This window comes from Anser anser (assembly GCF_964211835.1).
Source record: "Anser anser genome assembly, chromosome: 3".
Taxonomy (NCBI): domain Eukaryota; kingdom Metazoa; phylum Chordata; class Aves; order Anseriformes; family Anatidae; genus Anser; species Anser anser.
This window is the reverse complement of record NC_139722.1, coordinates 87,972,341-87,988,772: the sequence shown is the minus strand read 5'-3', so window position 1 is coordinate 87,988,772 and position 16,432 is coordinate 87,972,341. Positions and strand designations below refer to the sequence as shown.

The 16,432-nt window shown below is 40.4% G+C and overlaps 1 protein-coding gene across 7 annotated transcripts in view; it reads right to left on the bottom strand.

The window, feature by feature from the left end:
* BIRC6 (baculoviral IAP repeat containing 6) overlaps nucleotides 1–16,432 on the bottom strand; it is a 178,948-nt gene that overhangs the window by 158,065 nt on the left and 4,451 nt on the right. For all 7 annotated transcript variants that reach the window (XM_083829054.1, XM_083829056.1, XM_083829059.1 and 4 more), the window contains exons 2-5: nucleotides 6,082–6,263; nucleotides 3,170–3,307; nucleotides 2,573–2,766; nucleotides 487–598 (exon numbers count right to left, since the gene is read on the bottom strand). In XM_083829054.1, coding sequence (XP_083685180.1) covers nucleotides 487–598; nucleotides 2,573–2,766; nucleotides 3,170–3,307; nucleotides 6,082–6,263 — 626 coding nt within the window. The remainder of the gene's footprint in view (nucleotides 1–486; nucleotides 599–2,572; nucleotides 2,767–3,169; nucleotides 3,308–6,081; nucleotides 6,264–16,432) is intronic.

Sequence of the window (16,432 nt, the reverse complement as noted above, 5' to 3'; positions counted from 1 at the left end):
ATTCAGTAAGCTCAGTAATTTAGTAATGTGATCTAGGACTGCTGTTTGTTACAATATAGTTTTCTTTAAGTCCCCCTGGGAAAATGTAGTTAAAAAAATCTCTGACGTCGGGCTTACTGCTTTTTCTGCTTCACTTGTATTGTAAAAAGCAAGAATATTTACTCAACAATCTCATGAGGAGAAAAAGAGATGCTGTGTAACTACCAAGTTCATCTTTATTGTTGTTATTTAACTCAGATTTATCTGATACTTATGAGCTTTTTATATGCTTAAGTTAGAACAATGTTTTCTGTGATCTATACACGAAAGAAGCAACCTCAAGGCATGAAAATATGGAACAGCAAGAAAAAAAGAGCTGAATGACATTTTTTTCATTATGCTTTCTGAATTATTTTGGAAATCCATTAAGGAAAAAAAATAAAGTACTTTTTTCCTCCCCAAATCATCACTTAGGAGACGGACACTAAGAACAACAAAACCTTTTACCTGGTGATAGAACCCAGCTTGAGCCATAGGATCTGGCTGTGCCCACCTATAACCCACATGAGGCCATGACGTGAAAGTCTCCCTTCTGTTAGCTTCACTATACATCAAAGACCTAGAAAGGCAAAAAAAACCTACATTATCCAAAACTGCCAGTAAGAATAACTAAACAAAAACCAACAAAGTAAACTAATTATGAGACATTTTCAATGCTTTAGCAACTGTTAGAAATAACACAGGTAGGTGCCTGAAGTGCCTCAGCAAAAGACCAAAAGCAGTACACAACAACCCAGAGGCCTTAAAAGTGGAATAAACAAAATAAGCTCCCGTGTAACTTACTTGGCCTAACTGCCACAAAGCATCAAATATCCAGAGTTTCTCTGCATTTAAGGAAGATTAAGAATCTAGCCTAACAGAACTCCTAGAAAATGTGTTGGTTTTTTTTTCTATTTTTTTCTCATTTTTTAAATGATGACTACTGTAGAAATTTGGGTTTATCAACTGAACAGGTAAGAAAATACATATTTTAAAATACCCCAAAGGGATATTTTAAGCTTGACTGAATACACGCAGTACAAACTTCCCAATGTTTGTCACTCACTGCATATTGTAATATTTGAAAATTACAGACTACTTAATCACAAAATCTGAAATCCTCTGTAAATGCAACACCTACAAGGAAAATAAGCACCATTTTTCCCCACCTTCCCTGTTTAATTTCAGTGCATATCTCTCATCTGAAATAGCACATAAGAAACAGCTATCATCTTTTGGTTTTCCTTGACTAAAGTTCTCCAGTATCAACCCACAATTCACCATCCTGCACAGAAAGGTACATATGGCTGGAAGAACTAACACTGTTCGATGGAAAAGTGCCTCACTTCTTGCTTCTTCCCCTCAGTGCCAAGAGTTTCTTGCTGCCTTGCAAGAGAATGGATATATGAAACATTTCCCACCAAGGAAGTAAACTACTCTTTTAACACCCATTAAAGGGGTGTCGTAAGTTGACATTAAACCGTCTTCACAAACTGACCTCAGAGAGCTCTAACCAACAATACAATATGGCAAGGTAAAGGTAGACCTGGAGGTTTGGGGGGGGAGGTAAGAGATGCAATCACACATTTTTTTTCTTAATTATTTGAACTGTAACATATAATGATATACTTGCAAAATAGTATTTACATAGAAACTTTCAAGAAGGCATTCATTTATAGACTTTGAAGATTTATCAGTATTCTAACTAGTCTCAGCTTATGAAGGTTAAAATAGTAGGTTACTCACTTACTTACACAATATCACTTGGATCAGAAAGAGATGAAGCAACAGTCTATGAGGTAAATTTTCTCTGATCCCAAACACATAGCAGGTGACTAGAGAGTTCAGAAGTTGCATTTACACTCAAAGGTAACAAATTCCTAAACTTTATCCTCTAAAACACAAAGCAAGGGCATAACTCCTTCCTGCATGAAGGAAAAGGAATTGATTTCATGATGTAGCATAGTGTGTATGCTCTAACTTTGGTAGACAAATGTGTGCACTCTGTGTTCAAAAGAGGCATACATCAGCTCTTAAAGCCATGCAGTTTCTGAATATCTTAACATTGCAGCCTCCTAAGGTTTATAATACTAGCTTACATACAGCCAGTAACTCCAGTAACTAGTCACGTGCACTATGCTGTCCAGCAACAACCATAACTAAACATTATGAAGAATAAAACATGGATGAACACAACATATTAACATGTTATATATAGTACCACCTGGGGACCTTAACTTCGGGCTGCATATGTCACCTTTCTGAACATGTATTTTGGGATTAAGAACAAAATGAATTCATCTGACGTGCACTCAAGTCAGAATCCAAACATAAGCCTTCTGGTACTCAAAGGTTTCTCTAAGTTTAGTAATAGGTACAGTGCGTTTTGCATTAAACAGTTGATTAGCTGTATGTGTAAGAGCAAGAACATACAGAGCAGGACTAATTCTTCTTTTTTTTTTTTTTTTTTTCCTTTCAGCAAATAAGGTAATTTTGGAGCTTATTCTGATCCAACTAAGGGGTCAAATTCATCATTTATTTTGTCTTAACGTACCTGTCCACAGATCGACCAGGTCCCACACCAAGTTCTGGTCGTGCGCTGGGTAAGAGGTAAGATAACCTATCCATCACAGAGGATGCTACAGGTAAGGCAGCAATATTTTGATTTATCTTCTTGAGTTCATTTACAATGGCACTGGCGACAGACTTCAAAACATGATGAGGAAGGTGGAACGTAACCGTTGCCCACTAAATTAAGGGGAAAAAAAAGTGCCCAGGTAAATATATTTTAAGATTTTAACATCTACACAACAAATAGTTCACAAAGGTGTCAAAAGCAAAAACAAATGCACGTATTGCATTCTTTCATGATTTCAATTGCTTTAAGTAATACAAGAACAGACACACAAAAGCAGCATGGACATAATACAAGGAAATTTAGTGTCTTCAAAATGTTAAGCTTAGTACCCTGTTAGTTTCTTGCTTAATAAGTAAAATTTCACTCAGAAGAACTAAGGAACACATAATACATTTCATCCTCTCCAAAATAAATCCATTGCACTAATTCAAGCACTCTGTATGCTTCGATAATGGTATGCAAGCAAATTTGAGTTGGGAATCCATGCTAGACAGTAGGAAAACAAATTCTCACCTTTGCAACTTTATGATTTGCTGCTGTTTCATGTGAGGTATTTTTTAAACCATCCTTCAGTTGTGTGATGAATAAGTCATATCCCTCTGTGCTAGAAACATCTACTTTTTCTATGCAAGCAGATAACAGCTGCTGAGCCTAAAATGCAGATGTGCAAGAGCAGTTAGCACCCACGTTGAATAGCTACAGACGAGAACTACAACTGTTCTGTTATTCTGGGAAATGCACTTTGGCACACCTAGTTTGGTGTATGTTATATCAGCATAATCCCATAGAAGACCCAAAGTTGAGCAAGTAGTTCCAGATTTTAGTTTGTAGCCCAACCAATGGATAAATATCTGCAGTAATTTCAGTAATTATTGCAAGTTCCCTCAGGTACTGTATTACCAAATGTTAAACAAGTCAGTTACATAAACAATTAACACATCACATATGAAAGCCAAGCAAAATAAAATCACGTATTACCCAGGGCTTTTCATTCAGAATGATTCATTCACTTTCAGGGACAAAAAATGAGTCCACAAGTTTTGACATTTTTCTGAGTATCTTTATATATAAAGAAAAGTAACAGATGATACAGAGCAAAACAACACTGTAACAAAATTATCATAAATTACTTACAATGCTAGTATAATAAACTAAGTTGGAAAATGAGCCAGAAAGAAATTGGCTGGTTTTGAAATCTAGAGAACTTTTACAACTCAGAACTAATTGAACTAGAAAAGAACACTGTAAACATCCACTTATACAACTTCTTTTTCTTCCATGTCCCATTTGTTTTTGGTTTGCCCCACCGAGCGTTAGTTTCATGTCCACAGGTAAGATTTAAAGGTACACCTTTTGTGCCAAGCACAGAGCATTCTGTACCCGTTGTTAAGTAGGCTACATCTGAAAAACAGTCAGGAACTGCTCCAAACAGAATGGCCAAATGGCCGCTTGGCTACAAGCTTGTGGAGCTCAGGGGAGAAGAGCAGAATAAGGCCACTCAGCCCCCTTGCTAAGCCTGTGTCCGTTCCTCAGATTTCCATGAAAGTATTATGTACATCTCATACTTCACAAATCTCTCACAGAAGATAGAAGGTCAACAGATGAACTGTAAAAGTTGATAATTTTACAGTGTTCTAGGGAGAAGTAAAAACAGCATAAAGGCAATACCACAACTTGTCAATGTCGCCTATTAGAAATGCACACACAACGCATTGCATCACCAGCAGACCGATCTTAAAGAGCAAAGATTTGCAGAGAAGTTCTAGACTAACAAAAAATAAAGACTCTTGCTTGGATAAAGGTTCTTAACCTTCCTGTGATGAAGGAATTGGACTGATGCATTTGAATGATGTTTAATATCGGCTAAAACTTTCTGAGGTCCACATAACTCCTGTTTACAATTAAAAGTAAGATCTGAAGACTGCTAATAAAATTCCTCCCACCTTACCAATTTGGTCCTCACCTCTCCCAGCCTGTTCCTACCAAACTATAATATTTTCCAATTTCTCTCTACAGCAAGGACCTTTACAGAGAAATGCTACTATCTTAACCCTGAAATAAGGGCCTGCAATTGTTTCTTTAAAAACAAAAGAATCTTTAGCTAAAACTGATACAAACATAGTTGGTATTAAACGGTGAGACTACAAATCAATGACAGCAAAACTTAGAAAGGAAATGCTGACCTGTCAGCCTCTTCCAATTTAGCCACACACACCGAGATTTCGTAGGTAACCACAAAGGGTCTAAAATTGATGCCAGTGGCAGCAAATGTGAGGAACCTGAAAAGGTCTCTGCAGAAACCTCTGTGAAGTAACAGTTTATTGCTATTACTCCTACTAAGCACCTATTATTCAATACTCCAAGAGCATAAAAATGTCTGAAATCATTGCACAGGCTAAGTTTTTGTTGGTAGTGCATCACTCAGTAAAAATTTATCCCGTCCCAAATTGGAAATTGTGCTTTTCACAAAGTGCTTTAAAGATTCAGAATCCGGATCCAGTAGTCCAGGTTTTTTTCTTGGTTTTCTTTTTCTCTTTTTTTTTTTTTTGGACTGTATGTACTAGTCTTAATATTAGCATTGGCAGATGCTCTATGCTCTTCCCAAAGAAAGAATTCGTCTTGCTTATAATTTGAATTGTTGCACAGACCTACATCCCTTCTCTATTACACAGGTGAACGCTACTTTTCTCATCACCAAAGGCCTTATTAGCTATCTTGTATTAGGTAACATAATATTAATGTACATACGACCTCAGCTAATAAACACTTCACTAGCTGAAATTAAACCAAGCAACAAACCTGAGCAATACACCTAAGGGAAAATGTATCACTGTAAGGGAATCAAACGGATACTACATGGTTGGTTATATTGTCTCAAACCAGGTAGAATCACAAAGAATGTTACTACAGCTGTAGGGGTGCAAACATTAAAGGGAAAACCATTTTTCAGGGAAAAAAAGTGTTTTGTTTTTTTCACATCAGGCCAACTGACCTAATTAGAGAAATTAAATTCCAACATTAACTTTTCACATGTACCAACATCATATTAACTGCTCTTTTAATTGACATTTTTTCCCTGAAAGCCTGTATAAAAAACAATCAAAAAAGACCAAGGATGCTAGCAGCCCAGACCAACTTTTAGAAGAGCATATACCATACATAAGCACTGACAATGCTCTGGAAACGAGTCCTTATTTCCAATCACTAAAGTTCCTTTGTTTGAAATAATGTGCTCCTGATGAGGCAAGGCATCATTTGTTTGAGATAGGAATAACCACAAGAAGCTATTGCTCTGTGATGGCCAATAGCTAAAAACCTTAACCATTACACACTGTTACTAGCACACTAGAAACTCAGGGACAAACATATGGTTTCAGTATTTCTGACAGAGTTATTTACATACTTTTTTTTCTCCTGTATCTTACCTCTGTAACTGGCAATTCAAGCTGAACCACGTCATCTTGTTTTGAAACAGGTGTTTGCAGAGCTGTGTCTAACAATAAGATGCCATTGAGATCTTTCCTACATCCTACTGCATAATCGTCCACAAAGATCACTTTATCCACAGCAGAAATATACTGACATTTCACCCGTCCACCTGGTTTAGCTGTAAAGTGAAAGACAAAAAAAAAAAAGGTCTTATTAGAAAACAGCTTTTATAAGAGACCTATAATATCTGTTCTGGAAAGTAATGTAACGCTCAAGCAAAACCTCTGCCTCCCAAGATAATCAAAACTAGCATATTAGCTACTACAACATCTTTCATCAAAGCTTCACCCTGTCTCCACCTGTACATCGTCAGAGACACAAGACAGATGTGTTCTTCAAGACGTTAAGGTAGTTTATTTCTGCTCTGCACTGCACGCACGATGCCAGGGAGAGGTCAGCGATGTCTGCCGGGGGTGGCTGTCAGCAGATGTAAACAGAGGCTGTGGCAATGGGCACGAGCCCAAATGTTTAAACACTCGATGCTATCACATGTCTAAGGCTGGCTGGATTGTAAAACTAAAGCTATGTAATACGCTACCTGTGTAGAAAGCAAAGTGCGTAAATTCATTGAAAATGTAAGCTGCTGCTACATAAGCAGGCTGTAAGCATGTTAAAAGCACAGAGACACAGCATGCAAAGGGCAAATCTGAAACCTCTGGATGGGCAACATAAGAGCTCTTCGTGTTGCACAGGAACAGGAGTTTCCTTAAATTTTGCGTTAGGCAAGTCCTGTCCCTGTTCTCTTTCTTCAGGCACTAGATGCTGTTTTTATTACAAATAATGAAAAAAACATAATTTTGGTAGGCAGCATCCAGATAAAGACAACTACAACCCGAAATTCTTTCATCTTCACGCTCTGATACAGATAAACAGAAATTAAACCTTCTCAAATGGAGGAAACATAAATCTGACCACACTGCATTTGTAGCATCCTCTCTCCAAAACAGTGCAAGAATAAATGTCAGCTGCCCCTGTCACCAAATTTTCTGAAACAATGACTCATGCATACTCAAAATATAGGACACAAAATACAGGCCTTTGTCTGCGTGAAGTATACTCAGTTGTAAGCATTGCTATAGAAGTCAGAAACACTTGAAGAGCCACAGAATCACTCGATAGCTGAGAAGCTGTTGGTCCTACCTCACCTTTAAAACAGGGTCCTTTTGGCAATAGGCTGGCATTCCTCGCAGAATAATTTCTACAGACAACACAGCTGCAGGCAAGGAAGTAGGTCCTTCTACCGAAAAACAATGGTTTCTACAAAAACTCAAATATAAGTTTTAACTTCTTTACAAATACTAGTCTTAACGATGTACTGGGAAGTATTATATAATTAAATGAAAAGTATCTGCCCTAAATGAGAATCCTTTGTAGATTAACAGAGTTTGCAGTCTGTTCATTGTTATCCACGTGCCAGATCACGACAGATCACAACAGGACACTTTCTTTAACCCATCACTTCTCTCCTCTTCTTTTCAGAGAAGATGAGAAAAGCAGCTCACTTTTTCAGGCAGTGCCAACAGCACAACCACTTCTGATTTCCTGTCAACCACAGGAGTATGGTCGTGCTCTACGAGCATGAGTTAAGCAGCCTGTAGGAGCCCTGGTCCCATATGGCTTTTAAGGCTAGATTTGTTTTATTCTCAAACCATTTTTGCAGAGAAGATAAAGAAATCTCCTGTCTGAACCACCAACTGGATAACAAATACCTTCTGTGTAAGCAGTCCCAATTTTACAAGACAATGAAGATTACTTATGAGGCAGACAACACACCTAATCAACACACTATTTTTATTGTTATGAAACAAAGCAAAACTTTCTAACTACAGCCCAAGTCCCAACAGCTGTGATTCTCACAGGGCTTCCGAATACTTTGGTTATTTACATGCCAGAAAGACTTTGGCTAAACTATCTCTAGAACGTTATTTACGGTTGGCAGCTGCATTTTATTTGAAGCACGTAAACCCCAAACAAGCTACGTTAATCTAAGCCTAAGAAACTTCAAGGAAACGATGCCATCGGTGTTTAGCATTGTTCCAAAAGTCAGGGAAACACATTCTGCAGTCATCTGGCTTACAACGTGAGTAGCCTCTGAACTGCTGTACAACTCTGCTTTTCAGCCTTAGCACAAGCGGATAGCAGTTCCTCCCAACACCTCTGGCTTAGCTGTCTAGGATTAAAACCACCACAAATCACAAAGAAATTGTTAAGCTTTTTGTCAGTTCCTTTAAGGAAACCTGGCTGCTAGCACACTGGAAGTGAGATCCCAACAGCACATTAAGTTACGGTATGTCACCTACAGCAGCATTAGAGCCAGTGACCTGAAGAGCTGAAACCAAAGCAAACAAACAACAGATTGCAGAAATGAACAATTTGAGAAAGGGAACATTCCCCTCCACCTTCCTTGTGTCACACAGTACAGAACAGAGACCTGCAATTTCCTGTGCTCAAAAATCTGACCTAAGAAAAAAATCTATTAGAGAAAACCAGCTTGTCTGTAGGATACATAAAGATCTAAGCAACTTCTATTGTGCCCCCTTGTCTGCAGGCATTACGATGAACCAAACCAAATTTGGCCTTGCTTTTCAAGGAGTAGAACTAAAAAGCTTCTCTCAATTTCTCTGCTTATAGAGAGTTTTAGCCCCAGCGAGGCTACGGCTCAAAAGAAAGCGGCTGTCACATGAACACACGTGGCCACCAACATGAAGAGATGCAGGTTACTGTTGAAAGTAACACCTTTTGACTTCTCTAATATTGCAAAAAAAAAAAAAAAAGTCAAGCCACCTTTAAGACTGCTAGCCAGGAATGGCACTAAAACATACAACAGTTAGTAATTCTCTTGACAGGACGCTCCCAATGCACAGCACGCAAAAATAAATAAATAAATAAATAAGCAAAACACAAATAATGTCTAAGTTACAGCCAAGTAGGACTTATCTACAGCTATAAAGTGAGAGCATGCATGCATCATAGCACTGATTTCATAATGCCAAGATCCAAGGCCAACCACCTACAGGAACATCCATCACTTCTACCTATGGATGCAGCAAGGCCTTTCGACTGGGAACTCCAAGTAATATTTCTGGAGAAATACAACTCCTGTCAGCTCAGCAAAACACACTTTATGTGCACCGATAACATTTTTTCCACTTCCAATCTAAACTAAAACACCCAAACAAGATCCCAGCACCCCCTTCAAAATACTGCAGCCATGGGAATCAAACACATAAAGGTTCAGAGTTCAAAAGCTTTGCCTGTCCTTTTAACTTTGCATCATTAGATTTGAATATCTCAAGCTATTTAAAGGCAAGAGAATCCAAAAACTCAAGGGAAGAGAATGGTACAACTGCAGAAGTCCTTAAAATTTACTATAAGAATTAAAAACAAAACTTTATTTTCCCCTTTGTATCGTCAAGCGTAGATGTAAAGCTTTAAGTTTAGGAGATATTATCACTCATGGTAATAGGCTGTGTGAAACTCTCCTTCCACAAGCCAGGTTAACGGACAGTAAAACTATGCTGTCCTTTAGAGACAAATACGCTTCTTGCCACAACGCTGCTCAGCTACTTTTCACACATTTATCACACGTACCTAGGATTAAGAAATATATGTGTTATCACTTGTAATGATTTTTTTTTTACTGGGCAGGTGCCTTTCCTATTGCCTCTGTTTCACATTAAAAAAACAAAAAAACAAAAAAACAAAAAAAACACCTGAACAATCCAGTTTGGAAGTACAGTATCTCACAGGCTACCTAAGTAACGCAAGTTCGCCAAGGCAAGTGTATCACAACATTTACAGGGTGCAGAAGTTCTACAATACAAATAGTAAACAAGTCTTACTTTTCACAAAAACTTGTTTTATCTGTAGAAAACTCTTTTGAACTAATACTATATAAAATCACAATTATGGATTAGATGCAAAGAGTAACATTTCACACAAAAGAGGACAAAAGACAAACCGCTGAAATCGTCTGGTTTAAAAAAAGCAAACAAATTTGTCTCTGAAGTGCTCTACATCAGTGGCTCAGAAGGAAACAAAGACCTAGCACTTACGAACATTTGGGAACTCATTAACGAGAAGATGGATGTGGCAGGACTAACCAGGCCCTAACTGCTCATCACCACTGAATTTAGCAGCTACAGATGCTCTCTTATTCCTCCTGCACCTTCAGTGCAGACTTCAGCAGAGCTCCGTACCTTCCAGGTCCAGCACCAGCCCGATTTTCTCCAAATGTCACCTCAGCAAAGCACTCTGCTGCCACCTTGGAGACGCCCCGTGGGACCCTTCTTTCCCCAAACAAAAACATTCTTAAACCTGGGGAAAGGGTGGAAAGGAATCTACTGGACAGAAACAAGTTGAAGTTACCATTTTAGACGAATGAAGTGGACATGCTTAAACCTCCTTCTTTCCTACATGAGCAACATTTTCACTTTTAAATTCCACCACTTACTTACACCTCTATCTGCCACATCATTGGGAATAGCAGTCCAAAATGAATGAACAAACCAAAAACACATTTAGAGCTGAAACAGGAAAAAAACACTAAAATTGATCTCTAGCAGCAGGAATGCTAAAGGAGGCAGAAACACCCAGCTCAGCATTGCCAAGTGCCTGCACTTTATTTGCAACTCCAGCATTTGCCAAAATTGGATTTCGTTAATCAAGAACAAGACCCGTGACTTACAGTTTATCTTTTCCTTTAGCTACAAGTAGGACAGAATTGTTTCAGTATCGGTTTCATTGTATGAGAGCTGCTTTTAATGCTTCTTGTTAAAGGGGTGTAGGAAGATGCATGCCCTGGGCCAAAACATGGGAGGCTGTCACAGGAATATTAACTAGAGGTGTCTGATCAAGCAATTCATGACAGAAGTTAACACTTAAAAGCTTCCGGATGACAAACAAAACCCCACTGCGACAAGGCAGTTCACACCTCTCAACCTGTAGGCTTGCAGGCATGGTCCTCTTCTGCTCTGACCGAGTCACTGCTGAGCTCTGTGCCCACGCTCTTCATGTTGTTTCAGACCTCAGTCTAATGCTACTGCTGTCCTATTTACTACACAGAATGCAAGTGCTCACCGAATTTCGTGCCATTATACCTCAGAAATAATTATGAGAGATTTCACAAGGCAGTCTACGATCCTTCCTGCTAACTCAGGTAAGCTGTGAAAAGTTACGTCCCTGCAATTCTCCTGGAAACATGTCACTGGGGACTGCGTCCTTTTCGCAGTTTTTCTCCAGATAAAAACCATGATTTTCAGTAAAGATATATTTGGGAAATTTCAGGCAAGTTACACAGCATCCACATGGACTCAGAGACAGGCAAAGAACGCTTTGCAGTTCAGCACCAGGAAGTCCCCATGCTTCTAGAGCAGTTCCCATCACAGCATTTCATAACAAAACCGTTGCCAGCCGAAATTTTTACCACCAGTTCCTCTTTTTGTCACTAAAATGGCCAGAGGAGCTGAGTTCACCCATTACGTACCCTGCAGTCTCTAACAGGAGAAAACAGCTCCGGTTAAGGCACTTTTAAAGCTCCAGGTCTGTTTGGCAGGAACAGGTCTAGCTGCTTTTTTCCCCTTTCTTTGTCCAAGTCCCAAAATTGTAAGTAGCTTCCGAAACACCAAGCTGGCGGACTGCTAGGCCTGAAGCTGGGAGTTAATGATTCAACATCAAGCTGGCAGACAGCTACGGGTGGCGTTCAGCAAAGGTTGATAGGGCTTGCTATCTCCATCGGTGACCTGGACGATGGAACAGAAGGCACCTTCAGCTCGACTGTGATGACCCCAAATGGGAGGAGAGAGGGAACCGAGGGCAACTGAGGCATTAGAAGGCAGGGCTGCCATTTAAACAGACCTCAAAGAGCCAAAGAAATGGCTTGACGGTGATCTCGTGAACTTCAGCAAGGACAAGTGCAAGGTCTTACAGGACTAAACTCGCCACACAAGGGATCACGGGGGCAAACATTAGTAGCTCTGCTCAGCAGTTTTGAAAGCACACGCTGAATACCACGTCCAGCTTTGGCCCCCCAGCTGAGACAGCACACCCAAGAGCCCAGCGCAGGGGCTCTTGAAGGCAGCTGGGGAGCTGGAGCACAGCACACGCGAAGGAAGGCTGAGGGAACCGCGCTTGCTTAGCCAGTAGACAGAGGTTTAGAGGAAATCTAACAGCAGTCTTCCATTGCTGGAGGAGCAGTTCAACAGTAAGGTTGGAGTACTGAATACCGAATGGAGTAGCTTTCTCTTTATGACACTGCTTTTGTGGAAAGATAACTCTGTACACAGGAGTAACCAAACTGAATCGGAGGAAGGATGCACATTTTATCCAAGACAGTGCTCTAAATGAAATGTTTAGTAAATAATTTAAGAAAAGGTATACATACAACATGTTCTTTGGCCAATACCGCTGTGATTCCACCTAAATACCTAGCATCCACAATCGTCTGTAGCCAAGAGTTGCATGTTGTACTGTTTCTAACGATTGGTTTAAATTGGGCACCTAATCATTTCTTTTGGTGCCCCCCAGATCATACTGGAAGAGACAGTTCAATCCAAACTTACATTTTCCACAAATCCAGAACTTTGAAAACCTCTCTCACACTCTCACCTTCCCACCTCCAACTCCCATCACCTTTTTTGGGTTGAATATTCACTGTCTTGCATACATAACCCACTGCATGCCTTACAATTGAAGTTCTGTTATACGCCTTTTGAGTGAAAATATCAAAATTGCACATGTGACAGCACTGAAATGCACTTATATTCTCAGACTGGTTTTTGTTGACTTCTCCAGTAATTGCTTATATGATCGCTGCTGAGCATTTAGCTGGCATTTCACATTTCTAGCGCAAGTGCAAGATCTCATTCTGTCATTATGAGTCAGTTCAGAGTCCAGTACACCAGGCTCCAGCTCCACTAAATTCTTATGAGGACTTCAAATTAATTAAATGCATTCTCACAGGAGTTCTTCTCCTGATAACTGCTTCCATATAAGAAAGCTGAAGTAGAACAGGCTAGATCCATTAGCGTTTAAGCTATATTTACAAGTGGAAGTATTCTTTAGGATGAAATTTCAAATGCTACGTAAGAACTGGCAAAAATGAAGGAACTTGTACATTTAAGACAACTATTTGCAGCATAAGGATATTTGAACATGGTGACTAAACAAGTTGAACTTCAGTGTCACTGTAAGGGGGCATTCCCAAAGGTTAACTTAAGCCTTGGAAGACTGGTCTTGCCATGCTCCTTCAATAGGAAGCAAGTTCCTCCAAAAGTTCAGAGTACGGCCTTCTCCTGTGTTATTACCTGGAGAGGAAACCTAGGATTGTTTGTTAATTCTGGCTTACAAAAGCTACAGAAAGCTGAGCAGAAAAAAATCCACTATTAAAAGGAAGCCTATCTAGCAGTATCGGGTGCCATCATTTACAACACAACATGGATCTAGGATTCAGTAGAAGAGAGGTCAATTGAATCTACCACAACATTTCTCCACAACACCCGAAGTTCCTTCTGGCTCTCCAATAAAACCTTCCCTATCTTCCCAGCACTGCTTCCCTGCCATCTGCCCAGCTTCCTAATTCCCTAACCAACTCTTTCCCAACTCTTTCCCGCTGTTACCCAGCCACTTCATCGCATTTCTCCGTCCCATCCCACACCCTCCCAGCTTGACCTTTCTTTAAGCAGTTTTTCCTGCCAGTTTCTGTAGCCTGTTGCCCGGTGAACAGTTTATCAAACTCTTCTTCTACAGCTGCCAAATGCTCAGCTGGGACCTTGGTTGCTTCACTCAGGTCAGGGAAGTGCAGCGGACCGAACAGCTCTCCCTCCACCAGCTGCAGAGCAGACCAAAGCACCGCCTGGCCAGCAGCATGCTGTGCAAGCCTTCACTAACCTGCACTGGAGGTGGGATGCACGTTTCCATGAATGATACTAACATTCAAGACTACTTACCTGATAAGCATATTCCCTCCTCCTCCAAGTAACACACAAAAAATATCAGTAAAACGCTCACCGAAAAGCCTTAGCAGATACCCCAAGACATTTTTAAGCATAATGATCTTTATAATTATGTGACAGGTAAGTTGTTATTTCCGTAATTTTACACTTTTAATCTAGGCAGTAAAACAAAGGCTGGCCTTTTTCCCCCTTCTCGTGCATCATCCTTATCAGCGGAGTGCTCTTTCCCCTAACATACATGCAAATCTTCAAACAATGTTTTGCTTATACCAGACTTCCCGTCTGCTTTTTGACTAGCGGTGTGCACCGGGGCCTTACCAAATCCTGACAGCCTTCCCACACGCAAGGCAGCAAAGGCATCAGGCCAATACCAAACCCAACATTTGACTCCACCGAACCCAAAAGAAGCTGCAAGCGTTGGTATCCACAAGCACACCACAAGTGGAAGAGCAGAGGGCAACGGCTGCTCTTTCTGCAAGCGTCCACTTGGTGCTAGGCGCTCGTCTGGTGACGGCAAGCAGTCGCTGCAATTAAGGGAGCATTAACTATTTAAAGCACAGCTTTCTAACGGCAGAAAGCAATACTGGGGCATCACTTAAGCCCCACCAGGAAAGCGAGCTGATCCACATGTAAATTTTTTATTTAAAACTACAGAACTGGTGAGCAGCTACAGATCCCAGGGGAACAGATGACACGCAACAAGCTATCTCCTAACACGCCCGGGCACAGCATGATACACTCAAAGGTTGTCCCTGAGTCCCATGGTTGTAAACCTTGTCTCCATTTCCAAGACATCCTAAAGAAGCATTTCTGAAGGACGTCATACTGTTCAGAGAGAATTAAAGAATCCCTGTAACAGTGAGGGTAGACAGCTTTGCTTCCTGATTTGAAAGTAACTTGGAAAGAAAACCTGAACTAACAGGTCAACGCCACACACAAAAACCAGACACAATCATTGTGAAAAGATCAGCAGAAACAAAGACTGCATCTACAGTCTAGGACACATTTTTCTTATACTCTGTGTTATAAAATCCTTGATGTTTCGTATCACTACAGTTACGGACACCAATGCAACAGGAACCGTAAAAATATTGTTATAAGCTGTATTAGCAAGGACTCAGAAAGGTGTTCTTCTGAGCCAGTCAGCTGCTAGGCAGGACCAGTTTTAGTGCAGGAGAGTCTATCAGATCCAGACCATTGAGTACCCCACCATTCCAAAGAGCAAAAAGATAAGCTTTCTAAGATGAGCAATCCAAAGCAAAAACCTTCTTCATGCTGCCATTACTTGAGGTCCAACAGAGATTTATCTGCTTGCTTTCATAACGTTCTGGACTTGAACTGATCAGTTCTCTCTGCCAGGACACATTTCTTACAGGTTTCTTCTACGTTTTGCATAATCTGGTGTATGACATGACTGGGAGCTGAGCTGTAGGGTTTGTCACATAAGCATATTAAAAGCTGTCCTGACCAAAGATGGACCACAATCGGTTCTGAGGTTGAAAACCAGCATTTTGCCCGGGACTTCTCACACCAATCAGAAATACCTCAACTACCTGAGACGGAACACAGCAGGAAGGCAAAGTTCAAATCCCAGACACAGAGCACAGTCTCTCTTCTTCAGGTCAGCTAGAAGTATTTCAAGACACATCTTCCTGCCTGTAGAAGATCTTTTTCAAATCCATTTGCACAGGTCTAGGAAATTTTTGATTTTCTGACTTTAAAGCATTCTGAAACCTTTACTCATACAGCACTACTGCTGCGATGACAGCCATGAATCCATCAGCCAGAAATGAATAATCTGTCAAGTTTTGCTCTCTTGTCTGGCAACATCGCATACGCCTGCATCACTGTTTGTTGTTACTTCTGGATCCCTGCAATAAACATAGTAATGTAAAAACTCACTTAAAGACACGCAAAGAGATCTCTATTTTTATTTTATTTTAGCTTCTGCAGAAGACAACCCAGATGTGTTCCCCCAGAGCTGGAAGTACCAGTTGACAGCATCTTGACGGTCTGGCAAGAAGCGTGTCAAGTGTGACGCCCCCTGATTAAGCTAGCAAACAAACGGAGCACGTGGTGGTCTACAGTCATTACTGGTATTAAACACAACTCAAATCTAACAGTTCTCCTGTTCTGCTTTTTCTAGTGCTTAAGACTCTTCGTGAATAACCTTAGGATCACATACATCAGTGGAATGATCTCTCAGAGAAACATTCTTCCCAGGTGAGCATTGTCAGCCACGTCCAAGCACACTCAAAAGCAAGGTGTGCCACAGCAGATCCCTAGGTAAGTTGAGCAGTGGTACTGCGGTGAGCTTGGAACAGCTGAACTGCTG